At 46.2% G+C, this 17,474-nt stretch overlaps 1 protein-coding gene across 1 annotated transcript; it reads right to left on the bottom strand.

The window, feature by feature from the left end:
- Nucleotides 1-17,052, bottom strand: LOC133275275 (adhesion G-protein coupled receptor G1-like). Its single transcript, XM_061465130.1, is given in 10 exon segments — nt 1-205; nt 345-421; nt 423-608; nt 870-977; nt 1,617-1,814; nt 2,109-2,167; nt 15,922-16,042; nt 16,228-16,352; nt 16,471-16,617; nt 16,698-17,052. Coding segments are annotated over 10 exon segments (1,239 nt in total). The 5' UTR covers nt 16,851-17,052; the 3' UTR covers nt 1-140.
- Nucleotides 17,053-17,474: the final 422 nt, after the last annotated feature.

The following is a 17,474-nucleotide window of genomic DNA, read 5'->3' as shown; positions in this document are numbered from 1 at the left end:
CTGGGCTCCAGCAGCCCCTGAGGTGGGTGTGGTAGCAAAGCAGATGGTGTTGGTCCTTCCTGCAGTTGTCCTTGGAGTAGCGCAGCCACAGTGGCGCTCTGCCTGATCTTGGGCTGCAGTTCGATGCTGTTGGAGCTGTTCTACAAATCAGAGGACTTCCTCACCTTCAGCACCATGGTCCAGTACCAGAGGAAGATGAGGAAACCTGGGAGAGGAGGAAGGAAGGGTGGGTGAATCCCCTTGAGGGACCAACAGCAGCCAGACAGGGACAGCTCCTCCCATACCCCATCACCACCACACCAACACCAACACCACTTCAGAGGGGCCCTGCATCCCTAGCTCACCTTGGAGGGAGTTGATGATGGTGAAGAGGTAGAGAGAGATGAGGCTGAAGATGCCAGAGGTGAAGGAAAAGAAGACCTGCACAGGGAATGCCCAGCAGGATGCTCAGCCCAAAGAGGGTGAGTTCATGCTTGAGCTGGTGGCCTTTGTTGTTCTGCTGGAGGATCTCCTGGACCATGGCCCCCAGCATGACCGAGTTAAAGAACACCAGGCTGAAGAAACCCGGGTTCACAATGTTATGGATCAGAGGGCTTATGATCCAGCATCTGGAGGGGGGAGAAAGGGCAGAGGGTTACGCTGTGTCATCCCACGGGGATGTGAGTCAGAGGGGCTGGGAGAAACACAAACGTGTTGTGCAAGCCCAGAACCCAGATTAGTGAAACAAGGGGGGGATCCCACCACCACCCTGCACAGAGCCCCAGAAAAGCCACAGGTGGGCTGAGGAGAGCCTGTAGGACACAGTGAAGGTTTAGCCAGTTGACTTCATCTAAGACCAAGGACAAGGCAACCCAATTCCCATGACTTACATGGTTGCATTGGTGGATTTGCCACCAACAGATTCATAGATGAGAATGGAGAAGGGGCCGTAGTTTCTCCAGCTGGCCATGAAGATCAGCATCACACAAAGGGGAGTCCTGGGTGGCAAGAACAGAGTGAAGTGGCCAACCTAGTCCCCAGCCCTCGGAGCTCCTTGAAGGATTCATTGTCCCTTTCTCTCTGTACAGAGTACAAACCAACATCCTCCCCACCAAGGGGGAACCAAGGATGGAGCACACAACAGGGATACCTAGTGTAAGCCCTGGCCCAGGAGCAAGCTGTGCTGTATCAACCCCGGAGAGAGGATCTCCCAGGGCTGTGGAATTTTAGGCCAGGAAAGATCATGAGATCTTCCTACCCCAGCCTCCTGCCCAAAGCATGTCAGAGATGTGTGGGTGCTTCCTGCATCAAGCCCATCTCTGGGCTGTCCTGGGTGTTGCCTTCAGAAAGAGAATCCCATTTTTGCCATGACCCAAAGCAATGGCTCTCACATGACTCCCTTGCTGGGTGACCCCCAGGGTGACCCACCCTTGCTCCAGCACCAGCTTCTGCTCTCAGCCACCGAGTCTCTTTCTCCACCGAGTCTCTTGACAGAGACCCCTCTGCTTTCAGACATCTGTTTCCCCACAGCCACATCTCCATCCCCATACAGGCACCATCTGTGGTGGGGGCAAACCTACCCAGGTGCCCTCCACCCTATGTCCTGTGCCCTTGGGGCATCTCTGCCTCCTCCATGCTCACCCCAGCCCACCAGGCAGATCTTGAGGAGGAAGTGGTCATGGTAGGTCCTGAAGACTTCAATCACAAGCTAGTAGAGGTTGTAGCCCTCGATGACCACCCAGGCATGGCAGCTCAGGAGGAAATACAGGAAGAGCCCACCAGCTCTGAAGACAGCCCTGCTGCTGCTGGAAGCCAACTGCTCAGAGATGAGGAAGGTGATGGATGTATTAGAGACTGTAGTGATAGGACAAGGGGTAACGGGTTAAAACTTAAACAGGGAAAATTTAGATTGGATATAAGAAGGAAATTCTTTCCTATTAGGGTGGTGAGGCACTGGAATAGGTTGCCCAGGGAGGTTGTGAATGCTCCATCCCTGGTAGTGTTCAAGACCAGGTAGGAGGAGGCCTTGGGTGATATGATTTAGCGTGAGGTGTCCCTGCCCATGGCAGGGGGGTTGGAACTATATGATCTTAAGGTCCTTTCCAACCCTATTTATTCTATGATTCTATGTGATATCCAGCAGGAAGATGGTGCCCAGGAGGTTCATGTGGATGTGCATGCTCGTGATCTGGAGAATCAAGGTGGGAGACCTCACCACCATGCCTGGCCAGCATCCTTGGTGCCTCACAATACCTCACAGCTCTGCATGGGGCAACTTGCCCAGACAGAACAGCACGGAGACACTCTAGTAGTGTGAGGGGGTGAGAGCTTTACCCCACAGGTGGGACCACCATTTCATGTGCAAATACAAGTCCCTGCAGCTGAGGCCTCATTTCCGGTCTGGGCCAAAGGGGGAGGGAGCAACATCATTTCAGCGCTGAATCATCCATGTAGGATCTGATGGGACCTGATGAAATCCATCTGAGGGTCCTGAAGGAGCTGGCAAATGAAGTTGCTAAGCCACTGTCCATTATATTTGAAAAATCATGGCAGTCGAGTAAAGTTCCCGATGACTGGAAAAAGGGAAATATAATCCCCCATTTTCAAGAAGGGAAAAATGAATGACACAGGGAACTACAGACCAGTCAGTCTCATCTCTGTGCCTAGCAAAATCTTGGAGAAGATTCTCCTGGAAGGTGTGCTACAGCACATGAAAAACAACAAGGTGCTTGGTGACCGCCAGCATGGCTTCACTAACAGGAAATCCTGCCTGACCAATTTGGTGGCCATCTGTGATGGGGCTATGGAACTGAAGGACAGGTGCAGAGCACTTGATGTCATCTACCTAGACTTGTGCAAAGCGTTTGACACTGTCCCGCACGACATCCTTATCTCTAAGTGGCAGAGACATCAAACTGATAGATGGACAACTTGGTGGATAAAGAACTGGCTGGCTGGCTGCACGCAAAGAGTTGTGGTCAATGGCTCAATGTCCAGCTGAAGAACAGTAACGAGTGGTGTCCCTCAGGGATCGGGACTTGTCTTGTCCAACATCTTTGTTGATGACATGGACAGTGGGATTGAGTGAGCCCTCAGCAAGTTTGCTGATGGCATCAAGCTGTGTGGTTCGGTTGGAGACCTGGAGGGAAGGAATGCCATCCAGAGAGACCTTGACACACTTGTGAGGTGGGCTGATGCCCAACTCATGAAGTTTAATCATGCCAAGTGCAAGGTCCTACACCTGGGTCGAAGCAACCCCAGGCACAGCTACAGGTTGGGCAGAGAAGAGATCCAGAGCAGCCCTGTGGAGAAGGACTTGGGGGTGTTAGTCGATGAGAAAATGAACATGAGCCGGCAGTGTGCGCTTGCAGCCCAGAAAGCCAACCGTATCTTGGGCTGCATCAAAAGGAGCGTGACCAGCAGGTCGAAGGAGTTGATCCTGCCCCTCTACTCTGCTCTTGTGAGACTTCACTTGGAGTACTGTGTGCAGTTCTGGTGTCCTCAACATAAAAAGGATATAGAACTGCTGGAACAAGTCCAGAGGAGGGCCACGAGGATGATTCAGCCTGTATGAAGACAGGCTGAGAAAGTTGGGGCTGTTCAGCCTGGAGAAGAGAAAGCTGCGTGGAGACCTCATAGCAGCCTTCCAGGATCTGAAGGGGGCCTATAAGGATGCTGGGGAGGGACTCTTCATTAGGGACTGTAGTGATCGGACAAGGGGTAACAAGTTAAAACTTAAACAAGGGAAGTTTAGATTGGATATAAGGAGGAAGTTCTTTACTGTATGTGTAGTGAGGCACTGGAATGGGTTTCCCAGGGAAGTTGTGAATACTCCATCCCTGGCGGTGTTCAAGGCCAGGTTGGACAGAGCCTTGGGTGCTATGGTTTAGTGTGAGGTGTGGTGCCCATGGCAGCAGGGTTGAAACTAGATGATCTTAAGGTCCTTTCCAACCCTAACTATTCTATGATTCTATGATCAGTGACATAACTCAGGAGAAGACACTCATGTTTGCCAGTTGGCCCTTGAAAGATCTTTGCAGGCTTCTGCTTCCTGGGTCCATTACAACAACCAAAAAACATTGAAAACAGCCAGTGCTTTTGAGAACAATGCAGGAGACTTGACCAAGGGGATAGTTTCTGGAGAGGAGAAATATGCTTTCTTCAAGCATGGTGATTCGGAGAAAACTCCAGGAACAAACTCGCCAACAAAGTTTAAGTTGACAAGCAGGTATTCTTCATTGTGGCCCCGGGAGACATGGGGTATAGCTCCTCCTAATGTGTGTCCCCGTATTGCTACACAAGCCGTCCTTATATAGTCACTGGGCATACATACATATTCACGAGGCTACGTACAAAAATATAGTGGTGGTCTCTGATGGTCCTTTACTTCTTCTAACAATCTTCATCACTTCTGGCAGCCTTTGAAGCACCAGCTGTAGATGTTTACACCAGCTTAATGGGTTCATTAACACTACAGACATAGCAATCATCCTGTCCTTCTACTTATTAGTTAGTTTAACTGCACTCATCCTGGACAACTGCTAGTCCCAGATACTCCCCACCCCCAGGTCCTGTTTTTCTATTCTGTTTTTCTTACACTTTTTCTACTAAGGTCCTAAGGACCTAAAACTATGTCAACTACAGTGATTTATCTGCATGCACCTCAGTTATTTTCCACTGCTACTGTTACAAAGCCATCAACTTAATGTTACTTAAAACGCATTCCACTTATTTACAAAGGTTTATATTCCATTTTGTGCTTTTGTGCCTCCTTGTCTCAAATTCACCCTTTTTCCGTCCTTTTGCAAATTCTTTTGCAACATTTTATATACTTCCATTACCATCTAGAGTCTTTTTGAAACAATTTCCTGTATCTACTTGATGCTTGATTTCATTTCTCTTCCAATCTTCATAATTTATCATAGATCATTTACAATACCAGAAGGAGCATTTTATCATACCACAAGTAATCAATATTAAAACAATTAATATTCCTGCAACCAGTTTCCTCAACCAGGAGAGATTAGGTAACCATGAAGTTAACTTCTTCCATATTTCTTCAATACCCCAGGAGGTATCATCCTTGGCCATTTCATGAAATATTTTTGTTTGCTTCCAAATTTCCTCCAGATCTGTTTCAATTCTGCCACTTTGATCTATGTAGGAACAGCAACTCTCATTGATTATGGAACAAACCCCTCCTTGTGAAGCCAATAACATGTCTAGAGCCATTCGGTTTTGTAATACCACTTTAGATAGGCTAGTTATCTCTTTTTGTTCTGCTTGGATTATATCAGTAGTTTTACTTTCCATTTCCTCTATGGTTGCTGAGATGTTTACGATTGCCTTCTCTAATTCACTTACTCCCAAAGATGGAATTAACCATCTCACAAAACTATGAAATGCAGTGTTATGTTCAGCAATAGGGTTAAACCCTCGCTTAATCCATTTAGCAAAACTTCTAACCCAGGTTCCAGAAGGATACATGTCAATAATTGTAAGATAGGGTATCACAGCACCTAAGGTACATGCCCCCTTCCAGCTGAGGGGTAGAGTCTCATAAGCATTTTCTCCACATAACCAATACCATCTTTTCCCTTCAGGAACGGGCCACCACTGAACTACGATACCATCTATATTAACAATGTGATTGCAATTTGAATAGTGACCTACATCTGTGGCATTTAAAAAAACATAATCTCCTACTCTGGTTCCTGGTGTAATACATCTTTGTACACAGGTCTAATATTCTTTACTTGGATTAGGATTAACTATCCCAAATCTTTATCTTTCCCTCGGACATAGATTGCTAGTGCTCATCCACAAATCTGTCCATGAGACAGTGCTGGGAATTGGAATGCAAATTAATGGAAGGTCAGGATTTTCTCCTGATTTAGGCAACTGTGCATACACCCAACATTCACAACAATTAACAACTTTAGTAACTGCCCTGGGTTCAGCAGTAGCAGTCATTTTTTTCCTTTAGCGTAAGGTGTCCCTGCCCACAGCAGGGGGGGTTGGAACTAGATGATCTTAAGGTCCTTTCCAACCCTAATTATTCTATGATTCTATGTTTCTTAGTAGCTGATGCAGAGCTGTGTTTTTGACTTTCAGCCTGGGAACAGCGCTGATACCACCAATGTTTTTAGTTGTTGCTAAGTAATGTTTACTCTGAACAAGGACTTTGTGAGTCTCATGCTCTGCCAGGGAGGAGGAGAAGCCAGGAGGAAGCAGAGACAGGACACCTGACCCAAACTAGCCAAAGAGGTATTCCATACCACAACATGTCATGACCAGTACATAAAGAGAGGGCAGTTCCCCTGAAGGGCTAGATAGCTGATCGGGACGGGCTGGGTATCGGTCAGTGGGTGGTGAGCAGTTGTATTCTCTTCCCTTGTTATTTCCTTATTATTCTTATTGGTGGTATCAGTAGTGGTTTGAGTTATACCTTAGTTACTAGAATGTTCTTATCTAAACCTGTGGGAGTTATACTCTTTTGATTCTCCTCCCCATCCCTCCAGGAGCAGGGGGAGGAAGGAGGGGGTAGTGAGCAAGCGGCTGCATGTTTCTGGGTTGTCAGCTGGGCTTAAACCATGACAGTAATATTCTGCATTAAGTTCAATTATATAAGTTCAAATTATGACCGACGCAATTTCATAAGTAAGGGTCCTGAAGGTTCGATCCACCATGTCTTCTCTGGCTCTGGTGCTTTCTTTATTCTTGAATAATGTATCCAAACAGGTTGTTCCTTTATCTTTGCTGCTGTAAAGGTGGTCAATAATATCTGGTATGGTCCACTCCACTTCTCCTCTAGGGGATCTCCTGAAAAATTCTGAACATAAGCCCAGTCTTCGGATATGAAAGGGTGAATTGGATAATCCAAGCCTCTCACTCTTGTCCCTAATATTCTCTTATTTATTTCTTCTAATTGCTTTCCCAGATTGACCAGAAACTGCCAGAGATAGCCTTCTCCCACTTCCTGAAGACTTTCTCCTTTAAACTGGGACTTATATGGTCTTCCATATAAAATTTCAAATGGGCTAACCTCTTCTTTCGACCGAGGTTTAGTTCAAATTCTTAATAGAGCCAGTGGTAAGGCTTGGTACCAATATAAATTCATTTCCTGACATATTTTACTAATCTGTTGTTTAATCATAGGGCTCATCTTTTCTACTTGCCCACTGGCCTGAGGCCTGTATGGAACATGTAGTTGCCAATCAATTTCTAATTTTTTGCTAATTTCTTGTAACAATTTTGCACTGAAGTGTGAGCTTCGGTCAGAAAATATTGCTGCTGGTACTCCAAAACAAGGTAATATCTTGTTTTGTAACATTTTGATTACTTGCCTTGCATTATTTATTCTACAAGGGAATGCTTCTGGTCAGCCTGAGAAAATATTTGTTAACACCAACAAATATCGATAACCTACTTTTCTCGGTAATTCAAAAAAATCTATTTGCCACTGCTGTCCTGGATAAATTCCTCTCCCATTTGTCCCAGTTTGATTCCTATTTTCAGTTTTAGGATTATTCTTAAGATATAGCTGTCATTGTTTTGTCACTAATTGAACTATGGTGTATAGATTCCTTCCTACAATTTGTTTGTCTAAGTATTTATATAGAGTTGCTACCCCAATGAGTTCTATTATGTTCCTCCTAAACTAGCTTCCAGAGTTGATTATAGGGAATTACAATTCGCCCATCAAGTATCTGAAACCAACCCTCTTTGTTTTCCTGTCCCTTCAGATCTTCAATCAATTTTCTATCCTCTTTTGAATACCTAGGTTTAGATTTTTCAATTGTTAGTTTGCCATCAGAGATTAAGGACATGATTTTAGATTGTTCAGATGCTTGTTTGGCTTCAAAATCGGCCAAATTATTTCCAATTTCCTGATTAGAATCACCTTGTTGATGCCCTATACAATACATAATAGCTACTTCTTCAGGTAGCTGAACAGCTTCCAGTAGCCACAGAATTTCTGTAGCATGTTTAATCTGTTTCCTTTGTGTGTTCAAAAGTGCTTGTTCTTTTCAGATGGCACCATGTGCATTGACCACACCAAATGTGTATTTAGAATCAGTCCAAATATTTATCCTTTTATCTTTAGTCAATTCCATGGCTCTCGTTAATGCTATTATTTCTGCCTTTTGGGCAGAGGTGTTTGGGGGTAAAGGTTTAGATGCTATTACCTGTGAAGTGATGGTAATTGCATATCCTGCCTTCCATTCACCGTTTTTCATGAAACTAGCACCATCAGTAAACCAAGAATCGGCATGTTCCAGAGGCTTTTCTTTCAAATCTGGTAGGTTCTAATATACAGTCTCTATAGTGGCCAAGCAGTTGTGTGTTAGCGGTTCTGCCAATTGTTCCTGCAAAAAGGATGCTGGATTTACAACATTAGTGACCACAATTTTTATGCCATCATGGCCCACAAGGGTGGCCTGGTGTCTTAAAAAATGTGAAGGAGATAAACAGTGAGCTCCTTTCTGTTCCAGGACTGCTGATACAACATGGGACACTAGTCTAGTAATCTTTTGTCCCAAGGTGAATTTGTGAGCCTCCTCGGTATTCATGAAAACTGCTGCCACTGCCCTCTTACAGGGTCCTAGTTTCTGAGCAAAGACCCCAAAGCTATTCATTGTTTTTCATAGGCATATAGCCAAAAGGATTTAGTCATATCCAGAAGTCACAGAGCTGGAGCTCTCATTATCTCTGTTTTTAAATTTCTAACATCTCCCCTCTGCTGAATCAGTCCATTCCAAAGAGGGAGGGTTTCCTTTTAACAGTTCATATAGTGCTTTTGCCAGAACTCCATAATCTTGCATCCAAAGTCTGCACCATCCAGTCATTCCCAGGAACTTCCGGAGATCCTTGACGGTGGATGGTTGTGGAGTTTGACAAATGACTTGTTTTCTAGCAGTTCCAAGTTCTCTCTGTCCTCTTGTTGCTTCATATCCTAGATAGGAAACTCAGGTTTGAATTAGTTGGGCCTTTTGTTTGGATACCCAATAACCATTCAGTCCCAGAAAATTTAATAATTCCATCGTCCACTGGATACATTCTTCCTTTGTTTCTGTGGCAATTAATAGGTCATCCACATATTGTAACAGAGTCCCCTTCTGAGTGGGTGGTTTCCATGATCCTACTTCCCATACTAACTGATTTCCAAAAATCATTGGACTGTTTTTAAACCCTTGTGGTAATATCATCCAAGTTAATTGGGTTTTTCTTTTGGCGTCATGATTTCCCATTAGAAAGCAAATAAATTTTGGCTTTCTTTGGCCAATGGTAAGCAAAAGAAAGCATCGTTTATATCCAAGACGGCAAACCATTTTGGATTATTATTCAATTTAGTCAATAAGGTATACAGATTAGCTACTACTGGATGAATATCCTCTGCAATTTTGTTGATTGCTCCGAGATCTTGAACCAATCTGCAACTTTATTTCTCTACTGGCAAGATAGGAGTATTATATTCCGATTCACTTTCAATTAATAATCTATATTTTAGAATTTATCAATGATTTTTAATTCCATTTGATCCTCCAATTTTAAGGGATATTGTTTTATTCTAATTGTGCAGCCCCCCCCCCCCTTTTTATTTCTACTTTAACAGGCAAAGCATTTTTCACCTTACCTGGAACTTTAGATTCCCATACTCCCAGATATAGCTGATTAAGGATTTCTTCTATTTTATGGAGGTCCTCCTGTTCGCTTTTCTGATGAATTAAAAATAAACTCAAAACTGCAATTAATTGATCGTTTTTAAATCTTAATCCCATTTTGCCTTCTTTAAATGTTGCTTCTTGCCCTAATTGAGATTTTGGAGAATTTGGCATGCATAAAAATTTATGTATTCCTATTTGTTTTCCCAATTTGTACTTTAAGGGTTTCAGAAAGAATGCCTGGGGGGGGGGGGGGGTGTGTGTTTTTTTTTCTTGGTGGCCAGTAGCTCCCACATTTGTAACAAATGCTTTTCCCTCTGATTTAACCCCCAATAAATTGCTCCTGTATCCACTAAAAATTCCACTTAATTTCTTCTAGTACCTAGTTTTAATTTAACCAGTGTATCTGCTAGGGTAGATTTCCCCAAGTCCCCATCAGCCTAGTTTTAATTCAGTCACCGGAGCCACCTTGTGGGTATTCCTTTTAGGGCAGTCTCACTTCTAACGTCCAAGCTCCCCATAGCACGCAAAGCGATCTGGTTCCACAGGAGAACAACGTACTCCACCTACTTCCGCCCGACATCCCTCCTCCACCAGTTTCCACTTGTCCCAAAGCACCCACCGTAGCCGTGGCTACAGCACCACTCAGCTTTTTCTTTTCTACCTGTTCCCGATTCCCACACACTCTCCGTGCTTCCTCTTTCACTCCCATACACATTTATCCAACAAGCCCTTAATCCCCTCGGGACCACAGTCTGTCAACATGTCTGTTTTCCTGCCCCGGCACTCATCCCACACTCAGAGGAGCTGCGTGAGCTCCTTTCCTTTCCCCCTGGGTTATCCTTTTTTTTTTTTTTTGGGGGGGGAGGGGGGGAGCAGTGGGCATTTTTTGTGTTTTTTTTTTTAACTTGAAACATCTTTCCCCAATATCACAGGCTGAACAACATCTCTCCAGTTTAGCTTTCTGGTTTTCCCTGTCCTTTTCCAGAGCCAAAATTAAGGGATCTGGTGGAGCTATATTAATTTCGCATTCCGTCTGTCACTCCAGGTGGTTTCTTAAAGTGAAAAACTTATCTGCATACATTACTTCATCCCATTTTCCTTGCTGCCTCAAAAACGACATTAATTTTAATAATGTGTTACAGTTCAGAGCTCCATTTTTAGGCCATTTTTCCTAATCTTCCAAAGTATACAAAGGCCACCATTGGTTACAATATTTTATCAACGTTTTCTCGTTTACTGAGCCCCCAGGAGACCCTCACAGTTCTTTCCAATGTGCCAAAATGCACCCTAAAGGACTCTTTTTCAAGATCTCTCCACTCTGCCGATTTCCCATTATCATTCTCACATTCACACACACACATGGGATCCCACAGACACACTCCACAGTTACAACACCTAAGAAAGAGACTAAATTCAATCAATCAAGCAAACAACAATTAATAACACAGTTATAACAGCCTGTCACTAATACCAAAATCACAAGACCAAAATCATCACTATAACAAGCCACAGCATAAGTCAAATGCCTGTAAAATCCCAAACTACTTCTAGAAGACACCCCCTGCGTCTTGTAGGACCCAAACCACAAGATGCCTCCTGCTTCTTGTGGGTGTATACCAAACGGATGCAAGCAGCTGGGTATACACCTTTACTTATGAGATTTCCTATCTCAATTTACATAAGGCTTCCAAACCTCGCATACACTTACCAACCCAATTTAGTCTTTATGTAAGATGCCCCCTGTCCAAAACAGGGCAAGGAGAGGTCTTTAAATAATATGGGAGGTTTCCAGCTTAAATAGATTTTAAAACTACCATGGAAAATTTTTAACTCGAACCTGCTGAGCAATCGTACCTCCCGATGCACCTCAGCCGGCTTCCAGTGGCATTGATTTATGGAACAGAACTTCACAACTCACAAAGAGTTATAAAGCAGGCATGTTTATTGTGGCACCGGGTGCAAGGGGGATCGCTCCACCTAACTTGCACACTGAGAGCTCAACAAGCTAGGTATTTATTACACGCAAACATATGTATTCATTAGATTTCACAAGCATAGGAGGAGATTATTACAATTAGTTCCAAGAACTCATTAATACCATTCCTCTCCCCTCTATGCCTGCTCACTGCCATCTGGTGTTCTTGGGCCGGGGTCTTCTGGATGAAGTAAGAGGTCTTCCTCACTATGCACTTTTCACCCTTGGCACAGTTTCCCCATCTGGAAACCTTAAGTCTTATAGAGACTAGTTGAAACAGGTTCTTACAGTTGCAGAGTGGCTCCAAGAGCAAGGCCATGGATCCTTAGAGGCCTTGTGAGAGCAAAGCAAGATATAGGCCTTACAGGTAACCAGATACCGGATGTGGGAGGAGAATGTGAAGGAAGCTGTGTAGAACTAACCAATACTGTTCTGACTAGTAGGCGTGGCTAAACACCACGCGGATATAAGCGAAGTGCGCCACTAATAAAGCAGAAGTTTGCTTATCACCCATATTGGGTTGGCGTGTCTTACTTCTCCTTGCCGCTTACAAATGGCACCCAAACAGGGACATGGACTACAGGGCCACGGCTAACGGGGACCCGGAATACAGGGCCCCGGCTAGCAGGGACCCGGAATAGAGGGCCCTGAGTATCAGGGACCCGGAACGGCGAGTGAGCAGCGCCGGCGGCAGCGGCCTGGGAGCGCGGGAAATGTGACTGCTGTGGCGGGACGGACCCGGGTGCTTGGACTAACCGAAAGGAGTCCGCCGCTGGGGCGAACCAGACACTGCTGCTTCGGGAGGCCGATCCGGAGACCGAGGTTACAGGACGATCCAGAAGAGGACGATCCGGAAAAGGCCGGCCATGAAAATGGACCGAGAGGTAGCCCCTGATTTATTACAGCGCTTTTTATAAAAGTGGGGAATTGAGCCTGAGACTCTAAAGCAGCTAGCAGGTCTAGTGGCTGTAGGGAAGGCTAAGGGATTTTTTATAGATCCTAATACAGTTTTTGAGGAGAGTGAGTGGCGAAAGTTTGGTGATGAACTATTTGACTCAATGCTTAATGATGATATTTGACTCAATGCTTAATGATGATAAAACGGCAAAGAAACTTGGTAAACCACGGAGAGAAGTAATAAACTGTACAAAAAGATACAAGGTGGAAAAGAAAACTGCCGCTGTAGCAACGGAGAAACTAGGAACAGACATCCCCGGTCTGTTGAAGCCAGGGGAGGATTACAACTCGTTTCCCCCAACTAGCGGGCCGCTCCCTGTGCTTGGAGCACAGGGTTTCCCCCCCCATTTCCTTTTCTCCCCCTCCTTCATCAGAAGGTGCAGTGGAGGAGGTGCAACCCCCTGCTCCCCCACCACCCCAGTTCCGAAAGTAGGGACTTTGAAAAGGACAGAGAAAGTATATTAGAAGGGATATGCATGATGAATGTCGAGGAAGCTGAAAGGAAGAGGGTGGTGCCTTGGCGCCAGATCGATTGGGGCGCTATTTTGAAGCACGCAGTAGAAAATAGAGATTATGCGCTAGCGGGAGATTTAAAGGAACTGCAAGCCTTTCCAACCCACTATGCCCTAGAGTGGAAATTTTTAACTCAGTTATGGAGGAGCCAGGTCTGCAGATGGCCACATATCGAACGAGAGACATCTGACAAGAAAGACATAGCTGCGAGCAACAGAGACCCTGAGTTCGGCCCAGGATCAGACCCTGAATCCCCTAAATCCGAGCCAGATTTATATCCTCTGCTTCCAGACTCTTGACTTTTTGTCTCCCGGGGCGGTCTGCTCAGACTCACTGGCCCTGGAGACACTCAGCTGCAACAATGCTTAATCAAAGATGCAATCATTACTGGTGAATTTTCTGCAATGGGCATCTCTGTATATCCTGTGTTTACTACACAGCAGGGGGCTAAAGAGTGGGAAGCTCTTGATCTCAAAATAGTTAAAGAGGCCTGACAAGCAGTGACCACGTATGGGTTAAAATCCTCTTATACTCAAGCTGTATATGTTATGATTTTTCTTGCAATTGACAGGGGGAGCCCATACAGTTTCTCTGTGATACCCATGTACTAGAAGTTGGTAAAAATAAGTATGTCCAGGTTTCTATCAACCTTTGGAGACCTCTGTAGATACTGCTGGCCACTTCTTCCAGCACAGGCTGGCCACCTGTGTCGGAATGACTGTGCATTTTGGTCAGTATAAAAGCCCAAGCCTCATGCGATGTGGGGGATGCAGAGCCTCTGCGGGGATGCCTGCTAAGGTTGAGCCTGCCACCTCGCACTGCAGTGATGCTTCTCGGAGCTGGTTTGCTATTAGTCTCCACAGGGTCCTTGTGCCACGGTCTGTATGTGGAACTGTAGCGGGAGTAATGATTGTCTGGATTTTGTGCTTCAAATACTGTAATTGTGCGGCGTGTGCTTGGGGGATCCCATATGCGTGTGCGTGTGCTGAGGGCAGACGGTGTTCTGTGTATTTTTCTTGTTGGGTTCATGTAAAAGCTTTCAATGGGTAGCTGTTTAACATTTTGGGCATGAAAGGGTTAATGTAAAGGTGCGGTTGCTAGCGGGTATTTATGGTTGCTGCTGAAGCAGGCAGGCCACTATAGCTGCTGCCCAGCAGGCAGGCTTTTGCAAGGATTAAAAAAAAAAAAAAAAAAAGGGGTGGGGGGGAGAGAGAGTAATGATGCTGCATTTAACCTGTCTAACCTGTCTACTTCTCAAGAACTGATAACCTGGGGGAGGGGGTATATTTGTGTCCTCCTGACTACAGGTCCATGGCGACTGCCTGCGAAGTTTGTGAAGCCTTGCCATGAGCTGGACAGACGAATGGAAAAAACTGATGCCTCAGCTACAGGAGCTGACTGTGAATACCCCAAGCAGAATGAGATAGAGGAAGAGAAAGAACAAATAACTGCAAAACATCACTTGGGGGCAACTGAAAAGTAACATCCTGAATATGTGTGCTTGTAAAGTAGCTATTGTTAGAGGTTGTGATTTTGTGTATAAAACCACCTGTATTTACTAGCTAGTTGCTAATAAGAAACTGCACCTTGTATTGTATAGATTTGTCACTTGTAAAAGAGATGTTAGAGTATGCAAATTTGCAGTAGCTGCTAGAAAATGCTAAGGCAAAAGCTAGAAAGATTTTAATACAATGGTAGTGTTATAAAGCAGGTAATGGAACAAATTAAGAGGGTGGGAGAATTCCACTGGTAAGAAATTTCTTTGGCTAGTCCCTGGCTACCATCAGCATCTTCAACATGCTGCTGCACCCTGTAATAGTTACTCTGTGTCCTGGGTTCAGCAGTAGCAGTCATTTTTTCTCCTTCTTGGTAGCTGGTGTAGTGCAGTGTTTTGACTTTCAGCTCAGGAACAGAGCTGATAACAAGGATGTTTTGGTTTGGCCAAGGACTTTGTGAGCCTCATGCTCTGCCAGGGAGGAGGGGAAGCCAGGAGGAAGCAGAGACAGGACACCTGACCCAAACTGACCAAAGAGGTATTCCATACCACAGCACGTCATGCCCAGGATGTAACTGGGAGTGAGCCGGAAGGGCTGGGAGACGGCAGGGTTGGAGGAGGTATCGGTCGGAGCTTGGTCGGGCTTGGGGGGCGAGTTATCGGTTCGCTGGTGCTGAGGTGTTGTATTCTCTTCCCTTGTTATTTCCTTTATCATTATTATCATTGGTGGTAGCAGTAGTGATTTGTGTTATACCTTGGTTACTAAACTGCTCTTATCTCAACCCGTGGGAGTTGCATTCTTTTCGATTCTCCCCTCTGTCCCTCCGAGAGCAGGGGGAGGGCAAGAAAGGGGGGGGGGGGAAGTGAGCGAACGAATTACCTGACTGGGTTTAAATCACGACACTCTGCTAATGTAAATGTGTGTGTGTTTTGCCATTGTAGCGACTTGTTACTGGATAAAACAAAAGGGGGGAAGATGTGGAGACAGTGTTCTCACGGGAGAATGCATAATTGGTACATAAACTTTGAATAGTCCTGAAAGATACAGCAAGGCCATGAGAGGGCCCAAGAAGCTTAAGCAAGCAAGATAAGAGGCTGGAATTCACCAAGTTAATGAGAACTGTGGACTGTTGGCAAGCTTTCAAGGTTGAGTTCTCACACCTGTGTTTAACCAGTTATATGCTAGTCACTGAGGGTCTTCAAGACATGTATCCAATCATAATATGCCAAATCACTGTAAGTGCTTCAGCTGGGGCCTTGGCTCAGTTAAACAAGCTAGGCTGCTGGCCATGGAAGAAAGTGAGGACCACTGGGTAGGCTGTTTCCCCACCTACTGGCAGCTGGCCATGGAAGAAAGTGAGGACCACTGGGTTGGAGAGGTTGGCCACCACTGTATCCACCAAGGAGATGTCAACCACCTTGTTACCCAGGACGTGGCTGCTGTTTTCATCCTGTTGGAGAAGAAGAGGAAGCGGTGGCAGTGCGGGAAGGGAGAGATTCCAGGAGAGAAGTGGGTGAGAGTTCCCAAGGAGGTCTCCTCCTCTTTCTCTATCAAGCTTCTAGCTCATCTTTGAAGCATCTTCTGCAAGCGAGCACCAGCACCCTGGTCTGGGTGGCATCCCTGCTGCCCTGTACCACTGGACATGGTCTGGCTGCTGATGTCCACCAGGAGCACCCTGTGCTCTGCCACCTCCTCCCTCCCCTTTGCCATCACAAACAGGCTGCTCGGCATGTCCACTGTGATACCATGGACCTCTCTGACCTCCTGCAAGGAGACACTCATCAGGAGGGAGGTTGGGAGGACACTGGTGGGCCGAGACCAGGAGGCAGGCTGGGAGGACACTGGTGAGCCGAGACCAGGAGGCAGGCTGCCTAGGACCCACCTCTCTTTGGGAAGCAAAGACCAGATTCCAAGGAGCCTGAGAGGGCTGGACCCTCAGGACAGTCACATGCACAATGGCCTTTCTGAAGGGCTGGTTCTTCCCTTCAAGCTCCACCTTGGTCAGCATCTTCTCCAGCTCCCCAGGTTTGTTGTCAGGGAAGTGGTGCAGTGAGGGATGCAGACCACACGGCATCATCAGCAGTGGGAATGGCATGAGCCAGGAACTCACTGCTGAAGCACCTGCTGCTCTGTGGCCCCTGTGGCCAGCGCTGCAGGCTGGGCAATGAGCATGTCCAAGGCAGTGAGCTGCTCCTCCACGTCCTGCTCCCAGATGGGCATGTCCTCTGGTGCGGCTGGTGGACACACAGAAGGGAATGCCATAAAATGCACAGGCAGAGCCAGCTTTCTCGTGCCCCCAACCAACTGGGCACAGCCCTGGTGGGAGCAGAAAGCAGAGGGCTTCAAGGTAGCCCCAAGCCCAGGGAGCTGATGGACACCTCAACCCAGAAGGCTTCTCCTGCTGCCCAGAGCTCCCACCAAGGCCATTGGGACCAGGCTGGCTAGGTGCCTAGCAGCACAGACAGGACCTTGGAGGCCTCTGCAAAGCCTACAGTTTCCCAGGATTTTAGGGGGCTTGAAAAACTCCATCCTTCAGGAGCCTGGGTATCCAGGCCTGCCTCTGGACTGCTTGAAGCAAACCTACATCCTCTTCCATCACTGTTCATCTGTGTCTTCACATCAAAGGACTGTCGTGGCTTAAGCCCAGCCAGTAACTCAGCACCACACAGCCACTCACTTTCCCATCTTCCTCCCTCCCTGCTCCAGGTGAGATGGGGAGGAGAATGGAAAGAATGTAACTCCCACGGGTTGAGATAAGAACAGTCCAGTAACTAAAGTATAATATGAAACCTCTACTGCTACCACCAGTAATAATAATGATAAAGGAAATAACAAGGGGAGAGAATACAACCGCTCACCACCCACCGATCGATACCCAGCCTGACC

Source organism: Pezoporus flaviventris, unplaced genomic scaffold, assembly GCF_033815535.1.
Source record: "Pezoporus flaviventris isolate CSIRO_AGI_PZ_B2104156 unplaced genomic scaffold, CSIRO_AGI_Pfla_v1 ptg000038l, whole genome shotgun sequence".
Taxonomy (NCBI): Eukaryota; Metazoa; Chordata; class Aves; order Psittaciformes; family Psittacidae; genus Pezoporus; species Pezoporus flaviventris.
This window is presented reverse-complemented; position numbering and strand designations above follow the sequence as displayed.